This window comes from Somniosus microcephalus, chromosome 7 (genome assembly GCF_052327205.1).
Source record: "Somniosus microcephalus isolate GS21.2 chromosome 7, FLI_Smic_1.0, whole genome shotgun sequence".
NCBI classification, from domain to species: domain Eukaryota; kingdom Metazoa; phylum Chordata; class Chondrichthyes; order Squaliformes; family Somniosidae; genus Somniosus; species Somniosus microcephalus.
The window spans coordinates 38,211,023-38,226,916 of NC_140993.1; the positions used below are offsets into that span (position 1 = coordinate 38,211,023).

The 15,894-nt window shown below is 46.6% G+C and overlaps 1 protein-coding gene across 2 annotated transcripts in view; it reads right to left on the bottom strand.

Moving 5' to 3' along the window:
- Positions 1-15,894, bottom strand: part of trpn1 (transient receptor potential cation channel, subfamily N, member 1) — a 349,847-nt gene that overhangs the window by 260,484 nt on the left and 73,469 nt on the right. For both annotated transcript variants that reach the window (XM_085992435.1, XM_085992434.1), the window contains exon 3: positions 7,477-7,575. In XM_085992435.1, coding sequence (XP_085848561.1) covers positions 7,477-7,575 — 99 coding nt within the window. The remainder of the gene's footprint in view (positions 1-7,476; positions 7,576-15,894) is intronic.

Consider the following 15,894-nt stretch of genomic DNA (forward strand, 5'->3'; position numbering starts at 1 on the left):
GTTCATTCTTGAACACTAACTCATGCTTCATCAGTGTTAAATCCGTATATCTTAATGTAGTATGTCCTTCAATCAATAGACAGAGACTGCAGAGGAACAATCAACAGGTGTTTACTGGATGAAGGTTACTCTAAAACTAACAGTACAGATCTCTACTCAGGGTTTATATACAGGTGTGGTCACTGCCGGTACTACAGTATACAGGAGCTGTAAAAAGTAGTTCTCCCCTTAAAGGTACATACACTACAATTAGCACTTCTTGCAGTGCCTCTGTACTGTCCTCCATTTTATTCATTGCCTGCCAGCCCACACTCAACTCACTGATCCACCCTCGCCCTAACAGGTTTGGCCCTGACCCTGCTACCTGCTACCAAGCTCTTTGGTGACTCCTTTGTGTTCCACTTGTACTTCGGCCGCCCCCAACATGTCCACCTTCTGTCCTGTGTAGGTTTTGAGACTAATGGGGCATGTACCTAGCTCTGGTACTTTTGCTTCCCCCCATAGCTTGGCGTACTCAGTCTGCGACATTATGGTTACACTACATCCGGAGTCAATCTCAAACTTTACTTGACCTCCGTTCACTATCAAATACTGAGTGAGAGGGGGTACGTTGGGCCTTGAAGTGTCTATACTGTATATAGTGAAAACCTCCTCACTAGACTCACTAGACTCTTGTTCCTCTTGTATGTAATTTGCCCGCTTTGTGTACTTCTCCCTCCCCCCTTTAGCATGCTTTGCCCCTTTAGCACTGCTTCTCTCACTCACTGCCCTTTTACAGACTTTCTTTAAGTGCCCTATTTTTCCACAATTGTGGCACTTTGCCTTTGCAAACCTGCAGTCCTTTGCATAATGGCTTGTCCCGTCACATCAGTAGCAATCCCCAACCCCGACTGGTGGACTTTTCGCGCCAGCTTCCATCTTGAAAACAGCTCCTCCCACTGGTTTACTCCATTTCTCCTTGCTCATACTGTTTAAGTCCTTAATGTCCTTGTTAGCCGTCTCCATGGCTTGTGCTTTTTTAAGTGCCGTCTCAAACGTTAATCCTTCTTCTGACAGCAACCTTTGCTGTATACTGTCGTCATTAACTCCGCATACTAGTCTGTCCCTTAACATGACCGTGAGCGCATTTCCAAAATTACAGTCCTGTGCGAGCTTCCGAAGCTCCTCCACATACTCAGTAACGCTTTCTTCCGGCCTCCTAATCCTCGAATTGAATTTCCATCTCTGTACTATTTCACTAGGTTTCGGATTGAAATGATTCTTTAGTAGACTCACCAACTCGTCAAAAGATTTTTCTTCTGGCCGCTCCGGGCTCAGCAGATTCCTCATCCGTGTATAGGTTTGCGCTCCCACACAACTCAGTAAAATGGCCCTTTTCTTTTCAGCACTGTCCACCTCATTTGCCATAAAGAAATGGCTCAGTATTTCACAATACTCCTCCCAAGACTGCGACTTGCTGTCAAAAGGTGCCATGGAGCCTACCATTCCGGCCATCCTTGGAGTCTGGTCGCTTCAGCCAAAAAATCAAACTCCGTTTCGACTCCCGCGGCCTAGCCTCGTGCTTTTCCGACTAGTTTGCTAACCAACCCGAGCACCTCTTCCGAATACTCCCTAACTATGACTGATCCACTAAAACTTTTCCGTCCTTTATTCTTGTCGCCATATGTGGTATCTTGAGGTGGCCATAGATGGAGACAGACACAGGTTAACTCCGTAACATGGTTTAATCAACACTTGCACATAAAAGCTTCTGCCATGAGGCAGCAAAAACAAAGAGTACAACCAGTACAGATCAGACTTTACTCAGGAGACCAATTGCCACAGCACCACCTGGTGGATCAGGTTACTCATAACCTCCCAGGTTACTACAAGAAGAATTAGGAGCAGGAGTAGGCCATACGCCCCCTCGAGCCTGCTCCACCATTCAATAAGATCAAGGCTGATCTTCAACCTCAACTCCACTTTCCTGCCCTATCCCCATATCCCTTAATTCCTCTGGATTTCACAAATCTATCTATCTCAGCCTTGAATATATTCAACTACTGAGCATTCACAGCTGTCTGAGAACTTTCTAGAAATTTCTTCGCTGAGTGAAGAAATTCCTCCTCATCTCAGTCTTAAAAGGCCAGCCCCTTATCCTGAGACTATGGCCCCTCGTTCTAGGCTCTCCAGCCAGGGGAAACAATCTCTCAGCATCTACCCTCAATCCCCCTCAGAATCTTATATGCTTCAATTAGAATATATGCTTTTATTCTTCTAAACTCCAGAGAGTATAGGCCCAATCTACTCAATCTCTCCTTAGAGGACAACCCTCTCATCCCAGGAATCAATCTCGTGAACCTTCGTTGTACCGCCTCTAATGCAAGTATATCCTTCCTTAAATACGGAGACCAAAACTGTGCACAGTACTCCAGGTGTGGAATCACCAGAGCCCTGTACAATTTTAGCAAGACTTCCTTACTCTTATCTTCTTCTTCTTAGGCAGTCCCTCGGAACCGAGGATGACTTGCTTCCACATTAAAAATGAGTTCTCAGGTGACTGATGAGTCCAATGCAGGACCTACAGTCTCTGTCACAGGTGGGGCAGACGGTGGTTGAAGGGGGCGGGTGGGTGGGGTGCTTGGGTTGGCGTGCGCTCCTTGCGCTGCCTGCGCTTGGCTTCTGCTTGCTCCCGGCGAAGAGACTCGAGGCATTCGGCGCCTTCCCGAATGCTTCTCCACCACTTTGTGCGATCTTGGGCCAGGGATTCCCAGGTGTCGGTGGGGATGTTACACTTTTTCAAGGAGGCTTTGAGGGTGTCCTTGAAGCGTTTCCTCTGCCCACCTGAGGCTGTCCTGCCGTGCCGGAGCTCCGAGTAGAGCGCTTGCTTTGGGAGCCTCGTATCGGGCATGCAGACAATGTGACCCATCCATTGGAGCTGACCGAGCGTGGTCAAAGATTCGATGCTGGGGATGTTGGCCTGAGCAAGAACACTGACGTTGGTGTACCTATCCTGCCAATGGATTTGCAGGACCTTGCGGATGCAGCAGTGGTGATACCTCTCCAGTGCTTTGAGGTGCCTGCTGTACATGGTCCATGTCTCTGAGGCATACAGCAGGGCGGGTATCACAGCTGCTCTGTAGACCATGAACTTAGTGCCGGGTTTGAGGTCCTGGTCTTCAAACGCTCTCTTCCTCAGGCGACTGAAGGCTGCACTGGCACACTGAAGGCGGTGTTGGACTTCGTCGGCTCCCGAGGTATGGAAAGTGGCCCACTTTGTCCAAGGCCTTGTCGTGGATTTTGATAATCAGGAGGCAGTACTGTGTGGCGGGGGCAGGTTGGTAGAGGACCTTTGTCTTACGGATGTTTAGTGTAAGGCCCATGCTCTCGTACGCTTCGGTGAAGGTGTTGACGATGGTTTGGAGTTCGACCTCCGAGTGAGCGCAGATGCAAGTGTCGTCTGCATACTGTAATTCGATGACAGAGGATGGGGCGACCTTGGATCTGGACTGGAGGTGACAGAGGTTGAACAGTTTCCCGTTTGTTCTGTAAATTCGCTCCACTCCAGTGGGGAGTTTACTGAGGGTGAGATGGAGCATTGCAGCAAGGAAGATTGAGAAGAGCGTTGGTGTGATGACACAGCCTTGTTTGACCCCGGTTCATCCGTGAATTGGGTCTGTGGTGAAACCACTTACTCTTATACTCCAACAATGAGCAACAATCTAATCAGATTCAAAAGCATTTAGAGTTTTTAGGTAGCTGGACCAGTAGGTCACAGAATCACAGAAACCCCACAGTGCAGATAGAGGCCATTTCGGCCCATCGAGCCTGCACCGACACATATTCCACCCGATCCCCGTAACCCCACGTATTTAATCCCCCTAACACTAAGGGTCAATTTATCATAGCCAATCAACCTAACCCGCACATCTTTGGACTGTGGGAGGAAACCGGAGCACCCGGAGGAAACCCACACAAACACGGGGAGAATGTGCAAACTCCACACAGACAGTCGCCCGAGGCCGGATTCGAACCCGGGTCCCTGGCGCTGTGAGGCAACAGTGCTAACCACTATGCCACCGTGCTGTGACAGGTGAAATACAATGCTGATAAGTGTAAAACACACAGGAAGTTAAAATTAATGGGAATAAAAGTCGATAAATCTCAAGGACCGGATGACCTACATTCTAGGGTTCTGAAAGAGGTGGCCATTGGGATAGTGGATGCATTGGTTGTCATCTTCCAAAATTCTATAGATTCTGGAACGGTTCCTGCAGATTGGAGGATAGCAAATGTAACCCGCTATTTAAGAAAGGAGGGAGAGAGAAAACGGGGAACTACAGACCTGTTAGCCTCACATCAGTAGTTGGGAAAATGCTGGAATCTATTATAAAGGATGTAATAACTGGGCACTTAAAAACTAATATTAAGATTGGGCAGAGTCAACATGGATTTATGAAAGGGAAATCCTGTTTGACAAACCTATTGGAGTTCTTTGAGGATGTAACTAGTGGAGTAGATAAAGGGGAACCGGTAGATGTGGTGTATTTGGATTTTCAAAAGGCCTTCGATAAGGTCCCACACAAGATGTTGGTGAACAAAATTAGGGCACATGGAATTGGGAGTAATATACTATCATGGATTGAGAATTGGTTAACAGAGAGAAAACAAAGTGTAGGGATAAACGGGTCTTTTTCAGGATGGCAGGCTGTGACTAGTGGGGTACCACAAGGATCGTTGCTTGGGCCCCAGCTATTCACAATCTATATCAATGATTTGGATGAGGGGACTAAATGTAACATTTCCAAATTTGCTGATGACTAGCAGTGTCAGTTGCGAAGAGGATGTGAATAGGCTTCAAGGGGATCTCGACAGGCTCAGTGAGTAGGCGAGAACATGGCAGATGGATTATAATGTGGATAAATGTGAAGTTATCCACTTTGGTGGAAAAAACAGAAAGGCAGAGTATTTCCTAAATGGTGAAAGATTGGGGAATGCAGATGCTCAAAGGGACCTGGGTGTCCTTGTACATGAATCACTGAAAGTGAATGTGCAGGTGCAGCAAGCCATTAGGAAGGCAAATGGTATGCTGGCCTTCATTACAAGAGGATTTGAGTACAGGAGTAAAGAGGTCTTACTCCAATTATATAGGGCCTTGGTGAAACCACACCTGGAGTACTGTGTACAATTTTGGTCTCCTTACCTAAGGAAGGATATACTTGCCATAGAGGGAGTGCAACGAAGGTTCACGAGATTGATTCCTGGGATGGTAGTACTGTCGTATGAGAAGAGATTGAGTAAACTAGGCCTGTGTTCTCTTGAATTCAGAAGAATGAGAGGGGATCTCATTGAAGCATACAAAATTATTACAGGGCTTGATAGGGTGGATGATGGGAGAATGTTCCCCTTGGCTGGGGAGTCTAGAACCAGGGGCCACAGCCTCAGGATAAAGGGTAGGCCATTTAGGACTGAGATGGGAAGAAATTTCTTCACTCAGAGGGTGGTGAATCTTTGGAATTCTCTACCCCAGAGAGCTGTGGAGGTTCATTCATTGGGTATATTCAAAACAGAAGTCAATAGATTTCTGACTAGTAAGGGCATCAAGGGATATGGCGATAAGGCCAGTGAATGGAATTGAGGCAGAAGATCAGCCATGGTCTCATTGAATGATGGAGCAGGCTCGAAGGGCCAAATGGCCTACTCCTGCTCCTATTTCTTATGTTCTTATGTTCTTATTAAGTTGGTTGTGGTGCTCGGAGGCCAATAGCTGCAGCCCCGGGACATCACTGCTACAGTTCCTCAGGACATCATGTTTGGCCTAACCGTCTTCAGCAACTTCATCAATGGCGTTCCCTCTGTCATTAGGTGAGGAGTGGGGCTGTGTGCTGACGCATCTACATTGTTCAGCTCCAGTCACAACTCCTCCAGTAATGAAGCAGCCTATGCCAGCCTACAGCAGGACCTGAATAACACCTTGACTGACAAATGGACAGGTAACATTTGTGCCACATAAGTGTCAGGTAATGACCATTTCCAATTAACTCCCCCTGACCTTCAGTGGCACCACCATCCTGGCTTAACTGGACCAGCCTTATTGACACAATGATCACAAGAGCAAGACCAAGGCTGGGAACTCGGCGATAAGTGACTCATCTCCTTACCCCTCAAAGCCTCTCCACAATGTACAAAGCTCAAGTCGAGTATGCGACTCACCACGCACCTGGTTGGGTACAGACACAACCACACTCAGAAGCTCAATACCATTAGTATGGGAGGAAGGAACTAAAAGAAGAATGATGGGTTAAAATGGGACAGTCTGCTGATCATAAAGAGATTCAGGAATTGTGGTCGATACATCTGTGAAACAGTACAGTGCTTAACTTCAATAAGAAAGGCAATGTACTGGGCTGCATTAGTAGAGGGACAAAGTACAAATCTAAAGAGGTTGTATCGTTAGTGTATAGTGTTGATCAGACACCATCGAGAGTACTGTGTGCAGTTCAGGTCAGCTAATCAGAATTATTGCCCTCTAGAAGGTATAGAAATGAAGGCACAGCAATAAAGATAATTCTGACTATTAGGAATTTAAGTTTTGAGGAACAGTAAGGAGGTTAGCTTGACTTCTGAGAAGAGGAGGAGATTTGAGTTGATATAATAAACATTTTCAAGCTTCCAGGAAGGAAATAAGCAAACATAATCCACGCAAATTGTTTGCCATTGGGAAGATTCGAAAACTTTGGGAAAGAAGTTAAAAGTAGGAGGTTCGAAGTATAATGGAAGTTTTCTTGCTCATCGATGCAAATACTATAAATTCATTCGAATCATTTGGATGTGTTTCTTGAGAGAAAGGGATGTGATGGGATGATGAGTAGGTGCATTTGACCTACTAAAATAATGGAAAGGTTTAATGGACCTGTTGGCCATTTCCTGTTCCTATACTACATGTAAATAACGATAAACTGGCATTACACCACTTTAGGATTTTTTTAATCCAATTGACTAGAACTGAACAAATCACCATTGAAACAATGTGACCATCACGAGGTCGTAACCCATGCCAATGTCTGGATTCCTGAACTTGCCTTGTATTCTTTGCGCACCTCAACATAAAGATTTTACTAACTGTTGGAGCTACCATCATTGTTAGCTTGGGCTGAATTCGGCCTTTACTTTGCCCAAGTATGCATTTAAAAAAAGTGAAGGAGCCCTGTGGTAACCACAATGAATCACAACGTGTGCCTTTGACCATTGTTTTAGCTTTCAGCTTCGCACAAAAACAACCACCAGCAGGGTGAATCACCGGGCTCAATAAGCACAACTTTTCACTCTTCACCCGCTGACACTTCTAGACAGGAACTATTTTCTTCACTGGCGCCAACTCTTCACGTAAATGCCACATTGGTACGCCACATATGGTTTCATTTTTTCTTAAGTGGTGTTGAGTAATCTTAGGTAAATAAGCAATACACATTGTCTGTAAAATAACTGTATCCATACCCCTCCCGTCAGATTAGGGTCCGATTTCTTGGCCAACAACAGTCTAACAATTTCATCCTTTGAATGTGCTGCTGCGATGTGCAGTGCAGTCCTTCCATCCTGAAACATGGAATGAAAAGCATGTTACAAACAGAGTTATGAAAAACATGGGCCAGAATTTGCTGTGGCAGGGTGTCTGCCGTCGGTTACATTTCACTTTGCCAATTTAGGTTATTAATTTCTTTGCGTGGCAAGTTGCTGAAAGTGCGAGCAGATGCCCTCATCCGTGCCTTTGTTACCTCTAGACTTGATTATTCCAACGCACTCCTGGCTGGCCTCCCACATTCCACTCTACGTAAACCTGCGGTCATCCAAAACTCGGCTGCCCGTATCATAACTTGCACCAAGTCCAGTTCGCCCATCACCCCTGTGCTCGCTGACCTACATTGGCTCCCAGTTAAGCAACGCCTCGATTTCAAAATTCTCATCCTTGTTTTCAAATCCCTCCATGGCCTCGCCCCTCCCTATCTCCGTAATCTCCTTCAGCCCCACAACCTCCCGAGATATCTGCGCTCCTCTAATTCTGCCCTCTTGAGCATCCCTGATTATAATCGCTCAACCTTTGGTGGTCGTGCCTTCTGTTGCCTGGGCCCTAAGCTCTGGAATTCCCTCCCTAAACCTCTCCGCCTCTCCACCTCTCTTTTCTCCTTTAAGACGCTCCTTAAAACCTACCTCTTTGACCAAGCTTTTTGTCACCTGCCCTAATTTATCCTTATGTGGCTCGGTGTCAAAATTGTTGTCTTAAAATACTCCTGTGCAGCGCCTTGGGATGTTTTACTATGATAAAGGTGCTATATAAATAAAAGTTGTTGTTGTTGTTGTTGCAGTGAGGGAAACCAGGCCTCTGGGACCTGAGTGGACAACATCAACAACAACTTGTATTTATATAGCACCTTTAACGTAGTAAAACATCCTAAGGTGCTTCACAGGAGCGTTATCAAACAAAATTTAACACCGAGCCACATAAAGAGATATTGGGGCAATGACCAAAAGCTTGGTCAAAGAGGTCGGTTTTAATGAGCTTCTTAAAGGAGGAAAGAGAGAGGTAGAGAGACGGAGAGGTTTAGGGAGGGAATTCCATAACTTAGGGCCTTAGCAGCTGAAAGCATGGCTGTCGATGGTGGAGCGATTAAAATCAAACAGGGCAACCAACAGGGAATCTCCTTAACCAATCCGATTGAAAGATTAAGAAATGAACAGTCCAAAGACTGAGCAGGAAGTGTAACTTAGAGTGGGTGAATTCAATGTCAAATCAGGTACAGAAAAAGAAAGAGAGAGAAAGAAAGATTGGATTACGAGAGAGAAAAAAGAGACAGAAAGGAAAAGTAAAAATTAAATTGGCATTTTTAAATCTCGAATAACAATTAAGGAATGAGAATTCTTACTTGCAGTAGTTAATTTTCACGTGCCAGAGAAGTTGATTGGCAGTAATTAACAATAATCACATAGTTAAAAGGATACTTAAACTTGAAATGACACGACGTAACTTTCTGTTCTGACGAAGGGTCATCGACCCGAAACATTGACTCTGTTTCTCTCTCCACAGATGCTGCCTGACCTGCTGAGTATTTCCAGCATTTTCTGTTTTTGTTTCTGTGGTGAGTTTAGTTCATATCTACCGCGCAACTACAGCAACTTCACGCCATGCAATGCATTTCAATGGTGATGCAGACAGTGAGATGCCACTTTCGCGAAGCTAACAGTGCAGAGGCGAAACATGAGCAGCAACCTTTGGGTATTGGCATTTAACCGGACATCTGCCCCTCACCTTAAGTTGCTGTACCATAGACTCATAGACTCATAGAATCATAGGCTCATACAATGGTTACAGCATGGAAGAAGCCCATTTGGCCCTGCAATTTTTTTTCTTTCAGGTACTTATCCAACTCCCTTTTGAAAGCCGTGATTGAGTCTGCCTCCACCATCCTTTCAGGTAGTGCATTCCAGATCCTAACCCCTCGCTGAGTAAAAAAGTTTTTCCTCATGTCGCCTTTGGTTCTTCTGCCAATCACCTTAAATCTGTGTCCTCTGGTTCTCGACCCTTGCGCCAATGGGAACAGTTTCTCTCTATCTACTCTGTCCAGACCCCTCATGATTTTGAACACCTCTATCTTCTCAATCTTTTCTGCTCTAAGGAGAACAACCCCAGCTTCTCCAATCTATCCATTTATGCTTAAATAACAGCGAGCGTCATTAGCCAATGTTACAAACAGAGTCAGCGCTGTTACATGGAAGCACACTCGCCTTACATGAGATAATATCAGACTGTCTGCACTTACTGATCTGTCTTTACTGACCAGCCAAAGAGTGTTTCGCCATCAGACTTCTATTTAAAAATGAGTTTAGAAAGAATTATTATTAACTTCAAATTTTGTATTGACTCTGCAAACAATGTAACTCCAATCCCCTCAGGGCAGCCATTTCTTTAAATAGTAACTTGTAATTATTTAGCACCTATCACATAGAAAATGCATTACAGAGGAGAAATGGACAGCACGCAGTAGTGGAGGGGTGAGAATGGTTTGATGGGGATTTTAAACACAGGGACAAAGGTTGTGAGGCAGAGTGGTTTCAGGACAGAAGTCCAGAGAGAGGAGCGGAGATGGCTAAAGGCTGACCATCGTTGGCAGAGCCTTTAGCTATCTCTGCTAAAGATGGTTTGGAAAGGGGGTGGTTAATCCATTGTCAAAAGACTGACAAGCATGGGTTGAGAGGCAAGCCTGAATGAAATTGAAAATGTGAAGTGGGGCAAGCGCATATTCAGCTCAAATACTGTGAAGCTGAAACAATGAAGGTACGCAGAAGTCAGGAACTTGCTTTCATGTTGTAATGTGAATCCCATTCTACTAATATACACTAAAATAATGGAGACAACTTTGTCCATGTTTTCATGTGGGAATGGGGAGGCAGTGCTTTGAAAATTGGAACAGAGCACTTACTTTCATGTTCCCGCTGCCAATCCGACAGCTGCCATTATGTTGGGGTCTAGACATAGGCGGCCAGAGAGGCTGCCTGAAACAGGCAGGAGCCTCATTAACGCATGCAAATTGGCATCTGTGATGTCAGTCGGATTCCAATGCTATTTTTTATGTGGTGAACGCTCTGTGTTGGACCCACCTATCACTACTGGACAGAAGCAGAGAATGCTGCTGGTATTTAAAGGGGCACTCACTCTCAAATAGATCATTGGTATCTACCTTGAGAGTTGTAGGAGGTTTACTGAGAGTTATAGGATACTGAGAGTTATAGGAGGTTTACTGAGAGTTATAGGAGGTTTACTGAGAGTTATAGGAGGTTTACTGAGAGGTATAGGAGGTTTACTGAGAGTTATAGGAGGTTTACTGAGAGGTATAGGAGGTTTACTGAGAGTTGTAGGAGGTTTACTGAGAGTTACAGGAGGTTTACTGAGAGGTATAGGAGGTTTACTGAGAGTTGTAGGAGGTTTACTGAGAGTTATAGGAGGTTTACTGAGAGTTGTAGGAGGTTTACTGAGAGTTACAGGAGGTTTACTGAGAGTTATAGGAGGTTTACTGAGAGTTATAGGAGGTTTACTGAGAGTTACAGGAGGTTTACTGACAGTTGTAGGAGGTTTACTGAGAGTTATAGGAGGTTTACTGAGAGTTATAGGAGGTTTACTGAGAGTTATAGGAGGTTTACTGAGAGTTATAGGAGGTTTACTGAGAGTTATAGGAGGTTTACTGAGAGTTACAGGAGGTTTACTGAGAGTTGTAGGAGGTTTACTGAGAGTTATAGGAGGTTTACTGAGAGTTATAGGAGGTTTACTGAGAGTTATAGGAGGTTTACTGAGAGTTATAGGAGGTTTACTGAGAGTTACAGGAGGTTTACTGAGAGTTATAGGAGGTTTACTGAGAGTTATAGGAGGTTTACTGAGAGTTACAGGAGGTTTACTGAGAGTTGTAGGAGGTTTACTGAGAGTTATAGGAGGTTTACTGAGAGTTATAGGAGGTTTACTGAGAGTTATAGGAGGTTTACTGAGAGTTATAGGAGGTTTACTGAGAGTTACAGGAGGTTTACTGGGAGTTATAGGAGGTTTACTGAGAGTTGTAGGAGGTTTACTGAGTTTTTTCTGCCTGAAATTGCGCCGTTTCAGCTATTTACCACTGGCTTAGGGTTACCAATCTTCCAGGATCATCCCTGAATCTCCAGGTATTAGTGTTTCCTGGACACTACTGTGAGCAACCTGAGAGAAAAATCATTGGGGCATTAAAAGAAATTGTGTTTTTCTTTCCATTTTCTTTGTTTATTAGTTATAAAAATATTGGCGATGGGCTGTTTGACTGACGGTCAAGAATCATCCGATTGGAAACGAAAAGTCTAATCCAATTGGCGTGGGAAGGTGGCGCCCTGCGAGGGTGGATGTGTCGGGCGGCCAATGGCAGGAGGTCATGTGACAATACCTCCAGGTCTATGTCCAGCCAGAGTTGGCAACTCAACACTCGCTGCAGGAAGAGGGGGAACAGGAGCAGCAGGTGAAGCGGTATCAGGGAGTTGTAGATGGTGACTGGCCATTGCAGAATGCTACAGCAGGAGCTACAGCCAGTACCACAGCTGGCACTGTGGCAAGTTAAAGTCACCACAGGCCCTCAATTTCTATGCATCAAAATCATTTCAAGCTGCGGATGCAGACTCTATGTAACATCTGTCAGGCTGGGCTGCATTCTGCCATGAAGCAGATCACAGATACGCTGTTTACCAGGGCTAATGATTTCATTGTGTTTCCCACAGGCCCTAGAAGCCAGCAGGAAAGGGCTGTGGGGTTTGCAGCCATTGCAGAAGTCCCACAAGTGCCATCGACTTCACACGCTCCTGCCAATGATCCTAGCACCTCATGGACCGCAAAGAGCTTGTGGCCAACTGGTCTGTGGCCATCGGCAACCGTTCATGCAGGCAGCTCCAACGATGCCTATCTCCTGTGGTAATCCAGCCTCCCACCTCTCATTGATGAGTAGCAGAATCTCCCAGGCTGGCTGCGATGAGATAAAGGATATTCTCCCCGCTGTTGACCCCACTCTGAAACCCACAGACACCTGTGGAGAGCAGATACAACAGCTGTCATGGCTCAACTGGAGCAGTCCCTAGGGGTGCTGAAACAATGATTTCGCTGCCTGGATCAGTCTGGAGAGTGGGAGGGGGGTTGGGGGGGGGGGCGGGGGGGGGGGGACGTAAAGCCCTGGGGGGAGTGTTGAGAATAGTGGTTGTGTGCTGTCTCCTGCATAACTTTACCCTACAACAGGGAGAGCTACTGTTGGTGACAGGTGAAGAGGACAATCCACACATGAAGAGGAGGAAGCTGATGAGCCAGAGGATGAAGCAGCAGTGGGAGGTCTGCAACATCAGCCCGCCACACCCCCCAGAACATCATTTGAACCAGCCTATTTATCCTCCAATAAAGGACTTCCATCCCACTGTCCATCATTCATACACGTTACCTTGGTTTTCCACCTACCACAGAAACAACGTCATCAAGTGAAAGGGTGTTACAATTTAATCGTGCTAACAAATGACACATAAAATAATAAGTACCCAGGTGCAAGCCCATAGTTCCTTTTTTATGTTGCTTCTCATAACAACAACTTGTATTTATATAGCGCCTTCAATGTAGTAAAACATCCCAGGGCACTTCTCAAGAGCGTTATAAAACAAAATTTGACACCGAACCACATAAGGAGATGTTAGGACAGGTGACCAAAAGCTTGGTCAAAGAGGTAGGTTTTAAGGAGCGTCTTCAAGGAGGAGAGAGAGGCAGAGAGGTTTAGGCAGGGAATTCCAGAGCTTAGGACCTTGGAAGATGGAAGGGTGCTGATGGGCGCCTCTGAGATGCTCGTGGTCAACGACCTGTAGGAGTTCGGGCTCGAGTGGACCCAGTTGCAGCATCTCCTCACTGCCAGGGCAGCCTGGCCCAGCTGGCTTCCTGGCACCATGGCTGGCATTGGTTGAGAAGTTGCTCTCAACGTGAAAAAGGGCACGTGCTACTCCTATTGCACCACTGCCAGCACCATGGGGCTGCGGCTCAGTATTCCTACTGATCTGTGGGAGAGCAGACTGGAGGAGATCTTTGGCGTGATTGATGGCCCTATCAGTGCATTCCCCCAGCCTTTCGATTGCAGTGGAAATGGTGGATCCCAGAGCCTGAATTGCATTCGTTTGCATTTCGATCCAGGATGATAGTGCTGATGTCACAAAATCCTGGACAGAACGCCCAGCCATAGCATCCATAAAGGTAGACCACACACTACATGGTAGACTGCCTCGCACCAGAACATTACACATGCTGGAAACGGACTCCACCATACTCTCTGGCACGGTGCAACAGTTTTTAGGAAGGCTTTCCAATTGATGGCACATCTGGGAAATCTTTCTTTTAAAAGTTGGGACGCTAAAGTCTGCACCTTCAGCAGAGCTGTGACCTGAGCTTGCCCTCTGGCCAGCCGTCTGCTGGACTGTTCTCTCCATTATCATTGTAGTGTATGTACCCGTCTACCTTTAAGAGAACTATTGTATGTAACCGTCCACCTTTAAGAGAACTACTTTAGGTGTTGCACTACTTTGTTGGCTTCTGTATACTGTAATACCGACGGTGACCACACCAGTATATAAGTGCTGTGTCAGGAGTTATTAGGCAGATTCGCCCTGACCTTCGAATAGTAAAGTCCTGTTTTAAGTTACTCTTGGAGTCTGTGTATTAATTAACTAAACAACCCACAGACTTTACAGTGGCGACGAGTCCGATCGTACCCTGCGGCAACAATACTTCCAAAGCAGTTAACGAGCATTGAGAAGAGGCAACCGCCCTCATCATTCTGCTGGGAGAAAACTCGAGTCTGCAGAGCTGGAAAGGAGGAAGAATTCAGAGACAAAGACTTCCATCAGCAACAGGCACTGACTGTCCCTTCTGCCACGGTGAGGAGTGAGCCGATCAGCACGAGAAGCAAGCCGGCCACGGTGACTGTGAGTAAGGGAAAAGTAAAAAGAATAACCGGAGGATAAGGGCGGTGCACTCGACCACGGTCGAGGGGGAAAGGAGCCGGACAGAAGTCGGGCCCAGAGGCGCTGAGACTGGGGCAGCGTGGAGCAAGGAAGCCACGGTACAGACAGGCTGGGGACGCAACGGCGTCGTGAGACAGCTAGGCCGCGACCGGCGAAAAAGGCCGGGCAGCGACCGAAGCCACGAAGCGCTGCGACCGGGAGCGTAGGCGCGGGAAGATATAAAAACTCAGCCGCAGCCGGGGAGGGAAGCACCGGACTGCGAGAGGGCTGGGAGGCGCGATTGGGAGCCAAGCGAGCGGGAGAGGCAGAGCCGACCAAGGGAGACTGAGCGAGAGCCAGTCCAGCGGCTGAAACTGTTCTCCATCAACGGGGTGTACCCAGCGCCGGTAGAGCCGAGCGAGCGGGAGAGAGACAGAGCTCGAGCAAGGGGAACTGAGCGAGAGCCAGCCCAGCGGCTGAAACTGTTCGCCGTCAACGGGGTGTACCCAGCGCCGGTTGCCCTGCCGAGAAAAGGGAAAGCACTGAAGCCGACGCGCAGGCTGTGAACCTGAAAGCCAGCGGCCGTCGCCCGTGGGGAAAGTGTACCCCTCCCGCCAGGGAAGGAACGGCGGAAATGCAGCTAAAGGCAGCGGCACTCAGGGTGCAGCAAATTACTTCGGGTACAACGAAATGCTATCGTTGTGGGAAGACAACACACGACCAGAACCAATGCTGGTTTAAAAACCAGGAATGTAGGAAATGTGGCAAGCTCGGTCACATAGCTAAGGTATGCCGGTCAGGAAAGAAGACCAACAATAATGAGTTACCACAAAAGAGGTACAGAAAGGTACATGAGGTGACTAGGAAGAGTCCGGAAGAACAGAATTCGGACTCACACTCCAACTGCAAGGAACTGGATAGTCTGAGAATTCACAATGTGAGTAATGAAGCTGACCGACAAGCTATCTGGATCACACTACAGATTGCAAAAGTCCAAGTGAAAATGGAAGTGGACACCGGATCGGCGTTGACGGTCATGAATAAGCATGATTATAAAAAGTTATTCAAGCATATTCCCCTACGGGATACGGAACTAGTATTGAAGACATACACAGGGCCACAAAGTATACCCCATCGGAAAGATAGAAGTCAAGGTGAGATACAAGGACAAAGAGCACCAAAGGATGGACCTGTATGTGTTGCCTGAGGGAGGTCCACCACTTCTGGGACGGGAGTGGATCAGGAAAATAAAGATAAACTGGCATTCACTAAACACCATGACGGTAGATTCCGGAAAGGAAGATGTCAAACCTGAACGGTTGTCCAGAATATTAGACGAAGCTAAAGAGGTATTCCAGCAAGGACTGGGAACACTGCGAGGAATTAAAGCAA